Source organism: Canis lupus, chromosome 7, assembly GCF_011100685.1.
Source record: "Canis lupus familiaris isolate Mischka breed German Shepherd chromosome 7, alternate assembly UU_Cfam_GSD_1.0, whole genome shotgun sequence".
In the NCBI taxonomy this organism is placed as follows: Eukaryota; Metazoa; Chordata; class Mammalia; order Carnivora; family Canidae; genus Canis; species Canis lupus.
Genome location: NC_049228.1, coordinates 19,133,869 through 19,151,756, shown reverse-complemented (window position 1 = coordinate 19,151,756; position 17,888 = coordinate 19,133,869). Strand labels below are relative to the sequence as shown.

General features: G+C 39.0%; 1 protein-coding gene across 4 annotated transcripts in view; it reads right to left on the bottom strand.

The window, feature by feature from the left end:
* Window positions 1–14,189: 14,189 nt before the first annotated feature.
* The window catches only part of HMCN1 (hemicentin 1), a 457,926-nt gene continuing 454,227 nt past the window's right edge, over window positions 14,190–17,888 (bottom strand). For all 4 annotated transcript variants that reach the window (XM_038542311.1, XM_038542313.1, XM_038542312.1 and 1 more), the window contains 2 exons: window positions 17,415–17,541; window positions 14,190–15,616 (listed from right to left, as the gene is read on the bottom strand). In XM_038542311.1, the coding sequence (XP_038398239.1) occupies window positions 15,250–15,616; window positions 17,415–17,541 (494 nt within the window). In that variant the 3' untranslated portion in view covers window positions 14,190–15,249. The remainder of the gene's footprint in view (window positions 15,617–17,414; window positions 17,542–17,888) is intronic.

Sequence of the window (17,888 nt, the reverse complement as noted above, 5' to 3'; positions counted from 1 at the left end):
GATCCCAGAGTCCTGGGATCGAGCCCTGTATCATGCCCCCTTGCTCAGCGGGAAGCCTGCTTCTTTTCTTCTCCCTCTCCCTCAGTGCTCCCTGCACCCCTAGAAGCACCCCCTGCCCCGCTCATGGTCTCTCTCTCAAATAAATAAATAAAAATCTTTAAAAAATACAAGTTTTAAAAGAGAACTCTAATAAAGATTAAAGAAACATGTCACCTTCAAAATGATCCTTAACTGGTTTATACTTTGTAGGTAGATTTACAAATAGGTAAGTTTTCTATAAAATGTGCATATTTTGTAATTTTATAAGAGTACAGTGTAGTATGAACTTGACAAAATCAAGTGTCTTCTACCTGGGAGTGCAAATTGATACAACCTGTTCTCAAAGCAATCTGGAGAGCTGTCTTAGAAACTATCAGGAGTTATCATAATTTTGACCCAGGAATTCCTCTTCTAGACATCATTCTTTTTTTCTTTTTTGAAGATTTACTTATTATTTATTCATTTGAGAAAAAAAGTGTGGGGGGGAGGGGCAGAATAGAGGGAGAAAGAGAGAGAATCCTCAAGCAGGGAGCCCAATGAGAGGCTCAATCCGAGGACCCTGAGATCATGTCTTGAGCCAACATCAAGAGTTGGCTGCTTAAAAAAAAAAAAAAAAAAAAAAAAAAGAGTTGGCTGCTTAACCAACTGAGTCACCCAGGCGTCCCTAGAAATCATTGGTATGTGACAAAGATGTACTGTAGAAGTATATATAAGTAACAACTATCTATGTTGAAGAAAAGACAGAAGTAATCACTCCTTAGCAGAGCAATGTGGCCAGGTTGTGGCCGTTGACAACACATACGTACAAAGTTGCCTTGAGTACTCTGGCCATCCCTTCTCCTTTGGGTTGCTTTGCATCACTTGTGCCATATACAAAGTCTCCGGCAGGAGGATGGTAAAAGGTAAATTCTCTTTACTTTGACTTTTGTGTGTGGGGGCGACTAGATAAGACACCATGTGAACCTGCAATACTACACACGATGCACGATACTCCACGATGTAGGCAGAGAAATGTATATTAGGTAAAAAACTGATCCATTTTAATGACCTGATCTTAACTTTGTCACATTTGCAAAGACCCTATTTCCAAATAAGGTCATTTTCACAGGTACTAGGGGTTAGGACTTCAACACATCTTTTGGGAGACAAAATTCAACCTATAACTAATACTCTCTTTCTTCTTTTTCTTTATATTTTCATTATCTTATTCTGTTCCATATTCTATAGCTTATTCCTTATTCCACTCTATACTGTATGCCAGCACCTTCTGCTTTCACCACCTCCAAACTCTTTCTTATATTTATTTTAAGATATTTCCATTATCCATACTCGGGTGAGAAAGATAAAATTTGAAATTTCTAAGTGTGATCAAAAATGAAAAGATTGTGAAATGCTCTGTTGAGTGGCTTTCAGCCTAAGGCGGGACTTAAACGTTTGGCTTGACCTTACCCTCACCATTCCTCCTTTCTGGACCTCAGCTTCCTCATGGGTAAAATGACCTTCAACTTTTCAGCCTGAAAAGTAATAATATGTGTGAACAAACTAGGGTAGCCAACATTTCTGAAACAGAGGTCTTTGATTAGGGGCGGAGATTAAGATAGCATAAAACAGCCCTACTGTTTGGCACACTGGAGTCTCCAGATAAACTGTGGTGCGTCTTCAATTCTCTATTGGAGCAGACATATCAACAATCTCTCTCTCTCTCTTTGCGTTTGGCTCACACTTCAAGGTTTCCTCCAACCCAACATCTGAAGCAACCTCTAAAGAATGGAAGAACTCTGGAAGCAGCAGTTTGAAAGAGACTACCAGGCCAACAGTCAAGTTCACTCTGTAGGTCTGGTCATTGTTTCTGTTGCAAATCAAAGGATGCCTATTTTTCATCTCCATACCACGTTGCCAAAGAGGTAATCATGACGAAGTGTTATGCTGTAAAGGAACAGCCCTACATCAGATGCATGTCCTTCTTTGATCCAACTGAGCCAGATGATAGTTATTTTACTGTCAAGAGAGCAATGACAAAAGGCCAGCCAATGCTGCAACATTTTGGCTGGGCGTGTGTCAATTGAGGACAGATGCATATGTCTGTTCTAACTGGAGGCTAGGAGAGCTCAGTTTCATTTGTTCAGAGTCCAGATGTAGCAACTGGTGCTCAAAAATCAGTTTATGGGAACGAAGCTCCTGAGGTGTGAGAAAGATTAAAGTGTCTCCATTTTTTTTTAACCTTTAGTCTGTGAGATAATATTCTGAAGACAGGAGGCTGAGTGAGTGGAAATAAGAAGTGGAAAGAAGCATTACTTCCTATTCATTCTCATTTGCTTTGAATGAAAGCTTGCTTTTGTGCTACCTGAGGAAAAGCACACGTGCTCTCTTTGTCTTTGTGTGTGTGTGTGTATGTATTTCCTTTATATATAATAGATATATTTCCTTTATTTGTAACATGTAATATATATGATATATATATATTACATATATATGATACATATATATCATATATTTATTTCTTTTTTTAAGAAACATTTTCCTAGAATGCGATCAGTAATTTGAGTCGTGGGGAGTATTTCAAAGTGAAATAAAAAAATTGCAAACAAGATGGCTAGATGATATTTTACCCTTGCATTGACTCGCCTGAAACAAGTAGTTAGGAATCTTGTCACCTATTGGAATGGCTTTCCAAAAGCTGCTAAGTTCTCTATTTCCTTCTACAATTCTTCTACTATTGTTGGTACCTTTGCCCTCAGAACAGGAATGGAAAATTAACATGAAGACAAAACACCCCACGTATCAGCTGCAGCAAGGGCGCTATTTGCTTTTTAATGGTTATTTGGGCTTTGCTGGAGAATAGTTTGAGACAATCACATTTCTGAGACAGATAGTCTTGGTTTTCTGGTGCCAGTAAGTCCACCTCTAAATTCCTTGACTCTTTGCCAAGTGTCTGGTTCATTCTTATTTAAGACAGATGAGACTAAAACTCATTTGACTTCGCCACCTAGAATAGGAGCATTCACTCATTTGGCTTTATAAAAAAAAAAAAAAGAAAGAAAAGAAATGAACATTAGCAAACTACAGAACAATCCATTCTTAAATTTTCTATAACATTCCTCAGTTTGGGATGAGGACCAACTTCCCAGGGTTGTTCTCATGAAGTCTAGCCCTTCTGGGTCCCTCAGAACAAATTCTGTTTCACATTACTCTGGACATAAAGTCGAAACTCCTTAAAAGGGTTTACGAGATGCTTCATACTTTGGCATCTGCTTACTTCTCCGGCCTCTTAGCCACACTGAACTCCTAACTCACCTCTGGCTTCTACAATATTGATGATTTCTTTAGAGAATGGCCTTTACCTACTGATTCTTTGTCCCTGTCCTTCTCCTTCCTTGTGATCTGGGTAACTCCTGGTTACCATTGCACAGTGGTCAGCCATTGCACAGTGAAGCAAAGAGAAGGCAAAGATAATCTGGTTTTACGTTCTGGCTCTGCCACTTATTAACTACATTAGGTTTGGGCAGGTTACCTCGCTTTTTATGTCCCTGTTTCTTCACTTTAAGCTAAGGATACACTATGGTGCCTCCTGCAGGGAGTTGTTGAGTAATCATTAACTAATTCAGGTCTTATATGTAAAGTGTGTAGAGCTGTATCTGGCTCAGGAAGCATTAGCTAATATTATTGTAATTCAGATTTTAGTTTAGTGTGACAATCCTTAGGGTCCCCTTCATCCTGGTTTAGGGACCCTACCTGTGCCTTAATTGTACCTTGTGTTTGTCCTTATCACGTCACTTACCATGCGATGTTGTGGGCGGGAAAGGAGTCTACGCTGAGATGAGCCACCACAGTCCTGTTGTAGGTATTTCATACTGTCACCACAGAGTGATTAGACTGTTCTCTTTTCACTCTCTCCTATTGAATATTCAAGTCACTTAAAGAATGCCCCTTAAATTCCCAAGCCAATAACCTGCAAAGATACCACACTAAAAAGCTTAGTTTTCAGAGGAGGACAAGATGAAAACCATGTCTGTGAACCATCCTTTCTTTCCCTCCTGGGCCCGCAGAACTTCTTTTCACAAGCTGATTCAGGAGAGTGAGTCTGAAAGCTGTTTCCTTCCTTTGGCACATTACACATTCCTTCTACTACTTTGTCTTGAAAGGAGGATGCCTTGTGTGCATTATGGCGAACTTCTACCTCTGTCTTCCAGCTCAGCCTCACATGTGGTGGAAAATACTACAGAGGTACGCAGTGTCCAGATGAGCACTCATGTCTCACCACACATCTTTTATCACTGCTTCTAATGCTACTGTCCACATCCTGGAATGCCATAGGAGACACACAAAATCTTGCCCAGCTAGGATCATTTGGTGCTGGTAAATGGCTGTGTTTTAGGTGCTGAACATACTGGGAGTTAGGAGTATGAGAAGCTTGACTGCCTGAACACATAAGAGAAAGCCAGGAAAGCAAGGGAGCACAGAGTCGCTCTTCTGAATGTTTTCAGACATCGTGGAATGTGTGGACCAAACATCTGGGAAAATGGACTGAATTTTTCATTTGCCGTCCAGATGTTTCTATGTAGTGCCTCCAGTTTCTTTAATCTCCTTTTTTGTCTCCTTGACACCAAAACAGCTGATCCGTTTAGTGACCACTCTTCTCTTGTCTCTTGTCTCTCACTAAATTTTTTATTTGGTTTTACCCTGAGCTCCCAAGCTCTTGTGCCTGTGTTTCACTTAACTGTTAACTCTTCTAACAGTTCTGGTACTGCGGTCCACATGCAAGCGAGCCCGAAGCATTGCCTAAAGATAACACAGCATGGCAGAAAATTGGCAGTTTTAAGTCTCATTGGCCATAACCTCAGGGATCTTTATTTTGGAGACAAAGATGCCATCAAGAAAGGCTTCTGAGAAACTTTCAAGTGCCTTAAGTGACTACTCAACAGAGAAGGCTTTTTCCTTCCCTCTAGGGGTAGGCACATCAATAAAACGCTCCCCACTAACCACAACTATGTTAGGCATATGTATATTCACCCTACATTAATGAAATATTCTTTGTTTTTGAAAGATTTTTATTTATTCATGAGAGACACACACACACACAGAGAGAGAGAGAGAGAGAGGCAGAGATGTAGGCAGAGAGAGCAGCAGAGAGAGAAGCAGGCTCCGTGCAGGGAGCCCGATGTGGGACTCGATCTTGGGACTCTAGGATCACGCCCTGGGCCGAAGGGAGGTGCTCAACCGCTGAGCCACCCAGGCGTCCCATTACTGAAATATTCATTTGGTTCTCTTGTATGTCAGGCACTGTGCTAAATGCAGAAGATAGATTATTACCAAATACATTGGTAGGGAGTTAGAAGAAGGATCATGTAAACAGATAATTACTACATACTATTGTTATAAATGGATTGTGTACCCTCCTATAGCTCCTCTATTGAAGCACTAACCCCTAATACCTCAGAATATGACTATATTTGGAAAGATGGCCTTTACAAAGGTGTTTAAGTTGAAATGAAGTCATTAGGGCAGGCCTTAATCCAGTCTAATTGGAATTCTCATAAGAAGAGGAATTTTGGACACACAAAGAGACACCAGGGTCATGTGTGCCCAGAAGGATGACTATGTGAAGAAGTTAGGATGTTAATTTTTTAACATTAAAAAATGTGTACTTCAATAAGTATAAAGTAGATACAAGTGTCCATCTAATTTTATATATATATATATATTTTTTTTTTTTTCAGAATGTTTATAAAGTTGTTCAATGTACAATTTCTCCTTTGTCATTGTGGAAGGTTTCTTTTTTCATCCTCAGTACCTGACTTCTAAGGCCAAATTTTTTTCTACTTTTCTTTTTCAAAAAAAATTATTTAAATTCAATTAATTAAATATAATGTATTATTTGTTTCAGAGGTAGAGTTCAGTGATTCATCAATCTTATATAACACTCATTGCTCATTACATCATATGCCCTCTTTAATGTCCATCATCCAGTTGCCCCATCCCCCCACCCCCCACTCCTCCAGCAACCCTTGGTTTGTTTCCTATGATTAAGAGTCTCTTACGGTTTGTCTCCCTCTCTGATTTCATCTTGCTTTATCTTTTCCTTTCTTCCCCTATAGTCCTCTGTTTTGTTTCTTAAATTCCACATATGAGTGAGATCATATGATAATTCTCCTTCTCTGATTGACTTATTTCGCTTGGCACAATATCCTCTAGTTGCATCCACATTGTTGCAAATGGAAGTTCTTTATTGTAAAGACAATTATTTTGTCTGATGGCAAGCAGCAGTCTTACCAGCAGTGATTATTCTGAACCTCCTATTGGTGCTAAGAAGTGGAGCATTTAATGGAATGAACAGAAGGGTGAAAAGCTGGGGATTCTATTTGGTGTGTTCTCTTTCTTTGAGTTTCCTCCTTTGAGTTCCACAATCTGTTCTGAATTCTATAGTCCATCTCTCATGCAACTGTGGAAGTCTCAGGAAAAAAAAAGCCCAAAATGTCTCAGTCTGATTTTGGTGAGGTCCTTGGCCCTATTCATAGTGAAAGTGGAAGGTGTTCCAGCTCAACAGCAGTATGTACTACTATCTTAACTTTGCTTATCTATGTAAACCATTTGTGAGTGGGTGGCAGACAGTTGGTTGAGGGTCTTGGTTGCTGGCTTAATATTATTTCTACATCACTTGAAGGTATTATTGTAGGTCAGAGAGAGAGAGAGAGAGAGAGAGAGAGGGAGAGAGAGAGAAAGAGAGAGAGAGAGAGAGAGAGAGAAATCCTGATAGAACATGATTCTGTTACCGAGTGCAGGCTGACATGGAATGAGGGAGAGGATGCGGTGAAGATGTGTCATGGCCAGTGTGAAGGTTGAGGTGGTGCAAGTGGGGAGGGAGGAGCTCATCCAGAAACCACTGTGAAGAACTTCCAAATTCCCAGGCGGTCCCCTCTGAGAATAGAGAATTTGAAACAGAATCTTGGCAGAGGAATGGGATGATTGGGAAACTACAATCTTTCTGACCAGTTACATGTTCTACTGCTGCTCCAGCTTGGCGGTGAGCTTTCTGACTCAGTGCAGAGAGAAGTGATTACATACTGAAAATTTGGCCTCAGCTTGTCTCCTCCAAGGACCTCTGGGACATTGCAGTTAATCAGCAGACTGGTCATCAAGGGTCGCTTGACATTTTGAAAATGTGTTTTAGATACCTGGGTAAGTCTGTTGATACATTCTATCAGCGTCCCTATGGAGTTGGAACAACCTGTGGCCAATGGGACATGTTAGGCACTGCCTCCACACATGGAACCACTTTATTTGGGAGCCTGGGCCAGAGCATGATGAGCTCGTCTGTATCCTGCTGTCTGACTCAGAGGTGGGGGAAACTGGAAACATCAGGACAATGTGGATTACAAGCCTGAGGATTAGACATATTCGGAACCTGAAAGCCAGTAGGACAACAATGTTCAGTGCACAAGGACAGCCTCTTAGTATCAGAAAAATCATGTAACAACTAAAGACTTTCTGTTTGTTCCATTGGGTCAAAGTGCATTACTGTCATCAGGAACTTTCTTAGAGTAGCTAGAACACAGGGCTTCTCCTTGGGCTTGCATCAAATAATACTTATCACATTCCTCTGTGAAATCAATTAAAAATGGACATAAGTTTGGAAGAGAAAAACAGGTCTCAACAAGAAAGGAGAATAAAAGAATAGGGCTTTACCCATATCTCCTAGTGCATAGTGAGTAGGAGTTCGTGTGTTGGTTGAATGACTGTAAAACCTTCGGAATGTAAAACCATTTTTCTTTTTTAAAGGCTGCTAGTGGAGCAAACATTTTTTTCCCTTTCACACATCTTCCTAGCAAGATTCATCCTCCCTGTCTCCAGTGACACCAGTGCTACCTTCTTATCTCCCAGCCACCGAAAGCACCGAAAACACAGAACCCAGGGCAATCTCACTCTTTCAGAGACTTCTTCAACTTGTAGCCCTTTATCTCTAGTGCCTACATAGTTCCTGGCAGAATGAGAAATGACAATATGGTAACAATAGCTAAGAAGAAGCACTGCGTTAAGGGTTTCATAGAAAAAGTATCTTTTAATTCTGAGGAAGTAGAATATCCCCATTTTAAGGTTTAGAGATTAACTTGTGTAAGATGATGCTATAGGAAATGGAATTGGCTGTTCATCCAATTCCAGAATCTATGTTTGTAACCATTTTCCTGTGATTCAGGAATAGTTTTTATCCCCCCAATTTGATCTAGAAATTCAATATAATCTCTATCAAAATCCTAAGGCATTTTTTTGCAGAAATTGACAAGTGGATCCTGAAATTTATGTAGAAATGTAAGAAACCCAATATAGTCAAAATAATCCTGAAAAGGAAAAAAAATAGAGGACTTTCATTCCTAGTTTAAAAAACTTACTATAAAGTGATAGTAATCACTTTTTAGTCAATTGATTTTTGACAACAGTGCCAAGACAATTCAATAAGTTAAGCCTTTTCAAAACTGATACTAGGACAACTTGATATCCATAGGCAATACAATGAATTTAGACCTTTCTCTCCTTTCATACACAAAATTTAAATCAATGTATCATAAATCTAAGCAGAAGAGCTAAAGTGCTAAAGCATTTAGAAGAATAGAGGAGAAAACCTTAAGGGAGACAAACACTTCTTAGCTAAAACACAAATGCATAATCCATTAAAAAATTGATAAACTGGGCTTAATGAAAGTCAAAATTCTTGCATTTCAAAAGAAAATGAAAAGATAAGCCACTGAGTGGGAAAAATATTTGCAAATCAGGTATCTGATTAAGAATTTATATCTAGAACATATAAAAACTCTTACAACACAATAATAATAAGTCAAATAACCAATTCAAAATGGGTAACACATTTGGATAGATATCTTGCCAAAAAATATATCCAAATGGCCAATGAGCTCATGAAAAAAAATATGCTCAACATCACCAGTCAGTAGGGAAATGCAAACTAGAATGCTCACTAGAATAGAAAATAATGTGTGTTGGTGAGGAGATGGAGAAACTAGAATCCTCATAGATTACTAACAAGAATATAAATGGTACAATCGCTTTGAAAAATAGTCTGACAATTTCTTTCAAATTTAAACTTAAATTTACATTTAAGTCTTTAATGTGGGCACCTCTTGAATAGATACCTAAGTGTAAAATTCCTAGGTTCTTGGGAATCTATGCAAGGGAAATTAAAGCCTATGTCCACACATGTAAATTCTCACAGCATTATGATTCATAATAGTCCCAAGCTGGAAACTGAGGAATAGATCAGTTTAAAAGTGGTGCATTCACACAATGGATACTATTCAGCAATAAAGAGGAATGAAATACTGATAATATGGATGAACCTCAAAGAAGATTATGCTAAGTGGAAAGAGCCAAATGTAAAGGACCACATATTATATAATTCCATTTATATAAATCATCTAGAAAAGGTCAATCTATAGAGACAGAAAATAAATGACTGGTCGATTGCACTTTGAGCAGACTTTTGCTATAATTATATTGAATTATAGTTCATTTTTACATATGAATTCTTACTGGGCTATATGTATCTTTGAATTTTTTGTATTCTTCATGTTTATCAGTAAGCCCAGTACATAATAAGCATTTGACATATACCTTTTGAATAAATAAATAAATGAATGATTTCTATGGATAGCCTTGAATTTAATTATAAACCTTGGGCCTCTTTTATATAAATTGAGCCAATCTATCAGTCATCCTTGTATATAGTGTGTGGGACACATATTAATTATATTGCTGTGCTAAGAGCAGTGCAGGATTAAGAGATGACTCAGATCCAAAGCTGCTGCTGTCTTTTTTAGAAAATTTAAAATTATTTTTGTTTCAAGTTTTTACTTAAATTCTAGTTACTCCGTATTATATTTGTATCAGGAGTAGAATCTAGTGATTTGTCACTTACATACAACACCCAGTGCTCCTCACAAGTGCCCTCCTTCATCCCCATCACCTCCCCTCCAAACCCTTAGTTTGTTCTCTATAGTTGAGTCTGTTTCTTGGTTTGCCTTTCTTTTTTTTTTTTAATTTATTTTTTATTGGTGTTCAATTTACTAACATACAGAATAACCCCCAGTGCCCGTCACCCATTCACTCCCACCCCCCGCCCTCCTCCCCTTCCACCACCCCTAGTTCGTTTCCCAGAGTTAGCAGTCTTTACGTTCTGTCTCCCTTTCTGATATTTCCCACACATTTCTTCCCCCTTCCCTTATATTCCCTTTCACTATTATTTATATTCCCCAAATGAATGAGAACATAAAATGTTTGTCCTTCTCCGACTGACTTACTTCACTCAGCATAATACCCTCCAGTTCCATCCACGTTGAAGCAAATGGTGGGTATTTGTCATTTCTAATAGCTGAGTAATATTCCATTGTATACATAAACCACATCTTCTTTATCCATTCATCTCTCGATGGACACCGAGGCTCCTTCCACAGTTTGGCTATTGTGGACATTGCTGCTATAAACATCGGGGTGCAGGTGTCCCGGCGTTTCATTGCATTTGTATCTTTGGGGTAAATCCCCAGCAGTGCAATTGCTGGGTCGTAGGGCAGGTCTATTTTTAACTCTTTGAGGAACCTCCACACAGTTTGGTTTGCCTTTCTTTCCCCGCCCCCCCACCCATGTTCATTTGTTTTGTTTCTTAAATTCCACATGAGTGAAATCATATGGTTTTTGTCTTTCTCTGACTGACTTATTTCACATAGCATAATACACTCTAGCTCCATCTATGTCATTTCAAATGGCAAGATTTCATTCTTTTTGATGGCTAATATCTTATTATATATATGTATGTTAATATATATATATAATGCTGCTATAAACATCAGGGTGAATGTGTCCCTTCAAATCAGTTTTTTGTATCCTTCAGGTAAATACCTAGTAGTGAATTCCTGGATCATGGGGCAGTTCTATTTTTTTTTTTTAAAGATTTTATTTATTTATTTATTCATGAGAGACACAGAGAGAGAGAGGCAGAGACACAGGCAGAGGGAGAAGCAGGCTCCATGCAGGGAGCCCGACACAGGACTTGATCCCAGGACTCCCGGATCACGCCCTAGGTCAAAGGCAGGCCCTAAACCGCTGAGCTACCCAGGCGTCCCTAGGGTAGTTCTATTTCTAACTTGAGGAACCTTCATACTCTCCTCCAGAGTGGCTGCACCAGTCTGCATTCCCCCCAACAGGATAAGAGAGATCCCTTTTCTTCACATCCTTGGCAACACCTGTTGTTTCCTCTGTCATTAATTGTAGTCATTCTGACAGGTGTGAGGTGAAACCTCACTGTAGTTTTGATTTGTATTTCTTTGATGATGAGTGATGTTGAGCATCTTTTCATGTGTCTGTTAGCCCTCTGGATGTCTTTGAAAAATATCTATTCATGTCTTCTGCCCATTTCTTGACTGGATTACTTGTTTTTTGGATGTTGAATTTGATAAGTTCTTTATGTATTTTGGATACTAATTCTTTATTAGATATGTCATTTACAAATACCTTCTCCCATTCTGAAGGTTGCCTTCTATTGCTGTCTAGTAGACAAGAGAATGCAAATGACAAGCAACTATAATACAAAGAACAAGGTTAGAAGTGACACAATAAAGGTACACAGAAAGATGTGTGAGTTCAGATACAGAAGAGAGCTCTTTTAGGTGTTTTGTTTAAAGGGTCAGGAAAGACTAGATGGAGGATTAGGCATTAAACAGAGCCTTACAGCTGGGTCAGGGTAGAGTACATGGAGTTGGAAAGGACAGCATGCTGATAAGTGAAAATAGAAGAAACTTACTGGCTCGTCAGAAGTGTGTAGCACCATCACATGCAAACAGCACGTGCAAGGGAAGAACTAGAAAATGAACGTTGTGAAGGTAAGTTGAAGTCTAATTGTGGGGAGATTTGGGCTCACCTCTAGTGATCTTTTGTTGAGAACAAAAACATTTCAGTTCTTGAGAACTTCCAGATAACCGGTTAAATTTTCAGTCCTTTTAATTTTAGTTGACCTAATCATGATTTTAAAACCTCAACCTCCAGGACAGGAAAGGTAGAGTGAATTTTTAAAGTGGCATCAAATTTCATTCTTTCTGGTTCATGGTGGAAGGTCAACTAATATTACTTAAATATCAAGTCAGAACCCTATAATGCTAATAGCTGGTTTCCCATTGATGATTTTCGAGGATGAGTGATAACTGCAGCTACACTAACATCCAGAGATGAGGTCCCAATTTAGTGGTAGATGTGAAGATACTTTGTCAAAGCAGCAACCCAGGAATCTGTGGTTCACATTCACATTGCAATTATAATGCTTGGATGTAAGCAAATGTCTCTGAAGAAGCTGAGAGGGGTTTCCTTACTCAAAATATTGACAAGTGGTATAGCTTTGTAGTTAGTGGACCTGGATTCAAACCCTAGCTCTCTGTTCCCTACCAGTGATGTGACTCTGCAGGAAGTTAATTTCTTTGAACTTCAGCATCCTTATCTGCAAAAATGGTTATAATTTTTGTTTTGGTATTGTGCAGTGCTTCTCAGACTATCTGTGGTTAAGGGACCAGATTTTAAAAAATTTGTTGTAGATGGTTACTTTAAAAATACAGTATATATGAATTATTGAAAAACACTCTAAAATACAAGCTTTTTTTTTTTTTTTTTTGGTTTTGTTATTGAATTCTAAAGACATAAACCTGGTTGTAGGCCTAGAAGCAGCAAAAATTGAGAAGGGTTGGTCCTGAGAAAGCTCAGAGTCTCTTTTAAGGGTTTCAGAAAAGGCCATTACAGGTTGTTTAGACAAAGAAGACTAACTTCCTCAGACAGAGAAGAAGGGTTGTTTCTGTTGGCAGAGAAGACACATCATATTTGGAGTTCAAGGTTTCCAGCTTCGTCAAAACCTGCTCCTATGTCTTTATTCCAAGTTGTGGGGTCATACTTCCTTTCCTTTCCTTTCCTTCCTTCCTTCCTTCCTTCCTTCCTTCCTTCCTTCCTTCCTTCCTTCCTTCCTTCCTTCCTTCCTTCCTTCCTTCCTTCCTTTCTTTCCTTCCTTCTCCTTCCTTCCTTTCCTTCCCTCCCTCCCTCCCTTCCTTCCTTTCCTTCCTTCCTTTCTTTCCTTCCCTCCCTCCCTCCCTCCCTCCCTCCCTCCCTTCCTTCCTTCCTTCCTTCCTTCCTTCCGATTTTATTTATTTATTTGACAGGAAGAGAGAGAGAGCAAGCACATGCACAAGCAGGGAGAAGCAGACTTCCCGCTGAGCAGGGAGCCTGATGCAGGGCCTGGATCATGAGCTGAGTTAAAGGCAGACGCTTAACCAACTGAGCCACCCAGACTCTTGTTATCGTATTTCCTTTTCATTTTTTAAAAATCATTTTTCCTTTTCAATCAGTGCTCTAACTTTAACACCAGAGAACCTGTGAGATTAGGAACTAAATTTGTACTGTAATCTATTCACTGTCAGAATTAGGCCTTTGGTTTGATTTTCAAAAAATTTGGCTTGGCAGTTCTAGGAAATAAAGGTTTCCTTCAGATCAACATTCAACTTCATATCCTTTTTGCAGAACTTCAGTTAAGAATTTAAAGCCCTCAACTCATTATTTTCTTTCCTCATGTTCTTCAGTGTACTTTCAAGCAAGCAACCATTTCTTTTTTTTTTTTTTTTGAGTTTATTTATTTATTCAGAGAGAGAGAGAGAGAGAGAGAGGGAGAGAGAGGCAGAGACACAGGCAGAGAGAGAAGCAGGCTCTATGCAGGGAGCCCAACGTGGGACTTGATCAGCCTGATGTGGGACTTGATCCCGGGTCTCCAGGATCACACTCCAGGCTGCAGGTAGCGCTAAACCGCTGTGCCACCGGAGCTGCCCAACAAGCAACCATTTCTTGATTAGAAATGCCTACTGGTGAGAATGTAAGCATTATTTTGGCACTTCATCCCAAGAACAACCAGAGTTCACTTTACCACTCGAGACAGGTTATTAGTACCATTAAATCTGACTATATCACAGAACTAATTAAACTTAACTCAGATCTAATTCAGAGGATCCATTTAAAGTCTGTTTCTGTCAGGGTATGTATGACATACACATAGGAGCATATATGTGAATATAAACTTTAACACCTAGGATAGCTGTAAGGAAACAAATTCTAAGTTTTCAAAAAGGTTAAGAAAAGGGATGTGAAAATTTTATTTAGACTGGTTTTACTGTAACATTGTTTTTTGTTTTATAAAATAGTCCATCAAGATATTATATAGAAAATACGCCAAGGTAATATATATACATTTCATAAAAATAGAATACATCTTGGCAATTGCTTCCAGAGTCTGTTACCACCATGTACAGTGTATTGACGTCGACATTTATGTTAATTTGAACATATATGATTTTTAAGAAAACAAAGAAAACTGTCCCCTTGGTATTTGTAACGGTTGTTTTCAACTGACAGGAAAATACAATGCTGGAATGTAAAGTTATGGAGCTAACTGAAAGGAAGATTATATCAAAGATCCATGCTATGCACAATCATCTGAGGACAAAGTAGTATAAGTTTCTATTATCATAAGTGGTTCAGCTCACTTCACAAAATCACTGAAAATAATATCCTTATTTTGGATGTTTAGTCAGTGAGAACACTATTTGGTATCAAAGAAACATTCTAGAAGCCACACTATATTTCAAAATGAGTGCTGTTTCTTTTTTCTCTTAAGATGAAAATAAGTGTAAAAGTCCCATTTTAAAATATCAATACTTAAAAAAGTATCCTCATAAGTTACTTAATAAGCTTTGATCAAAATATATAGCAATCAGTTTTATTATTCTAAAAAATGGCCAAATGCTCAAAAATCCACTTGGCTTCGAGTGAATTATTTCTGTTTTCGTTTTTTTTTTTTTTTTTAAAGGAAAATGATCTTAGCTACTATGCTACTATAAAACATCACTGATATGTCCTCTTGATGTTCAGAATAATCTTTGGAAAGTAACTGCTCCAGTGTAATAAATAAAGAGAATAATAAGGGACTTTTCTAGACCTTACCAAAAGACATGACCATGGTGGGATCATGAAAATACCTCAGCAGTACCAAGGAAGGCACACAAAACAGAGCATAGCACCATTTTCAAGTTGCCAAGATTGGCTCCTGTTCAGGAGATGGTAATCTGGAAGGGGACTTGATTCCCATGATTAATGCAGTTTAAATATGTGGATTAGGCTCTGGCGAGCTTCTTAGTATGGATAGGCAGACACAGCTATATAAACTATGAATGTGGTCTGATATTCAATGGTCCCATTGGCACTGTAGGAGGCGGCTCGAACCCTCATGCGGTAGGTGTCTGGTTCTCGCAATGGTCGTGTTGTGTATACCACTCCTTTCAGGTTTTCATCCCTTAAGGCAAAAGGAACATTCTGTTCCTCATCTACCATGAGGAAAGTTGTCCTGGGATGCATCACTCCATCCTGCGTGTATGCTACCAGCCGGATTAAATCTTGATTGGCGGCTATTCCAAATGGGAGGGAGACAAGTTTGTATTCCAAGGCATATGGGCTCAAAGCACATTCCAAATCATTGGGTGGACAGTTCTTGAGACAGAACCTAAAGACAGAAAACACATGAAGTGCATATTGTTATCTGGCTTGGAAGGAGGAGAGGGCATGAGGCAGATGACCATGATCCATGACAACTTGTAGGCATTCCAGGCAGTAGACAGTCTGACTGCAAGAGCAATAAGCCCACCCCATGTTCTATGTCACTAACTCAAACCAGATGCCAGATGCCTATGACAGTATGCTGGTCTAGAGTCAAGTATCTATTTCTCATTTTCATTAAAATCAGAAGTTTCTGAACCACTGCAGTAAGTATGAGTACTACAAGAGTGTCTTTACAATGAAAAGCTCGTTTGGGAAATAGAAGCATCTATACATCTACTGGAAACAAGTAGTTTTTAAAGAGAGGAACACAGATATTTTTAAATTGTAACATCAATCCTAAGGCTGATAGCTCAAGTAGAATTCATTGATATTTGGTTTATTTTCCTAAAAATAATAAAAGGTCAGTTAATGAAGATTCCTCGGGGCGGGGGGGGGGGAAGAATGCTCTTCCTTTGGTATTTGTTTTCCACATTACTTTAGATTAAAAATAAAATATTTTCTTTTTTTTCAGAGCCCACACTAGCTGTTTTTGAGGCATCAAGACTTTCATTTACATTTATTTATTTATTTATTTATTTATTTATTTATTTATTTATTTATTTATTTTTAAGATTTTATTTATTTATTCATGAGAGACACACAGAGGCAGAGACACAGGCAGAGGGAGAAGCAGGCTCCACGCAGGGAGCCGGACATGGGACTCGATCTGGGGTCTCCAGGATCACACCCTGGACTGAAGGGTACGTTAAACCGCTGAGCCACCCCCGCTACCCACATCATGACTTTTAAACTATCTGCCAGAGATCACTGGCAATGGAGAATAAAATTAAAAAAAAATATTCAAAGGACCATTTTTCTGAAGATATGGATTCTTCAGTCATAGTATTTTTGGGATATTTCTTATGTCAATATTTTTAATCTTCTCCCTCCCCTTCCTATTCCCTTCCTATTCCCCCTAAAGCAATTCTGAATAGGTTTTTGCTGGATCTGAGGCACTCCACACTTGATCATGTTACAGTAATTTGGTAGTCACTGCCGAGAAGAAAAACAAAGTGTGAACTCCAACCAGCTTTGGGTTTCAGAACCACTTTCTTATTAGCAGGTCCTATTCATGATGACCATTATCTCTGTTTTCAAGCACACCTGTTGACTTGGTACTTGAACAGAGTATGCCATTTTTGTAAGAAGAGGGAGAAAATAGAAGAGTAGTTTATTTGGAACCCAGAAAAGATAGTGTTTCAGACAGCAGAGAATGTAAGCAAGACCATATACAAGCAGACAGACTGTTGACTCATCCTTGCTCATCTCCATTCTCTCATGGAGTCCTGGTGAGTCATCACAATTACAGCCAGGGTACTTCCTGGAATTCTCTAAGTGCTGAGAGCCCTTTAAACCCAGAGGCAACAAAAACAGAAACTAGGAAATGTCGAAGGAGGTCAGGTTCTATCACCCCATAAAATGCTCACTGCTGAGGCAGAGTTCTCAATGTGGCATGGTGGATTACATACTGGGGAGACACTCCGGGAAGACTTTGGCAGCCAACAGTGATCGTTTAGGCTACAGTGGCTGCTGCAGGATGAGCTCATTTCATACCCATTCATTGAGGAAGGAACACACTGTAACTCCATATACCCCTGGGGTTATTGACTTCCTATGAGTTATATACAACTGTAGACATGGTATATTGGTGGAGGAGAGAAGGCTTTTCAAAAATATTTTTGAGAAGAGAAGGGAAGACATACCCTGAAACAGGATCCCGTTGGTAGTTGGGTGGACAGGGTGTATCAATGCACTGGTAGCTTCCTCTCATGTTGAAGCACATGCGATTGGGCCCACAGCGCACACTCTGCTCCAGACACTCATCAACATCTAGCAACAGCACAAAGGAACACGCAGCATCAGCAACTCAAGTCTGAGCAAGACATAAGGTTAGGTGTTGTGGGTATTTGACCAGAATGGCAAATCCCCACGAATGAATTCGGTAACCATACCTAAGCTTCTTCAACCACAACATGAGGATCCTGATACCTGGTGTGCTATTTCCCATACTGCTTTAAGGATAATTTTTAACACTTGTGAAAGGATATCGAAAAATAAAAGCTATTTGAGCTTTTAGAAGGGGGGCTATTAAATATATAGCAAGTCTGGTGCCTTTTATATTTGGAAAATAGAGTGCATTTGAGTTTTGTAAAGCAAATAATACTTTAAATTCATGA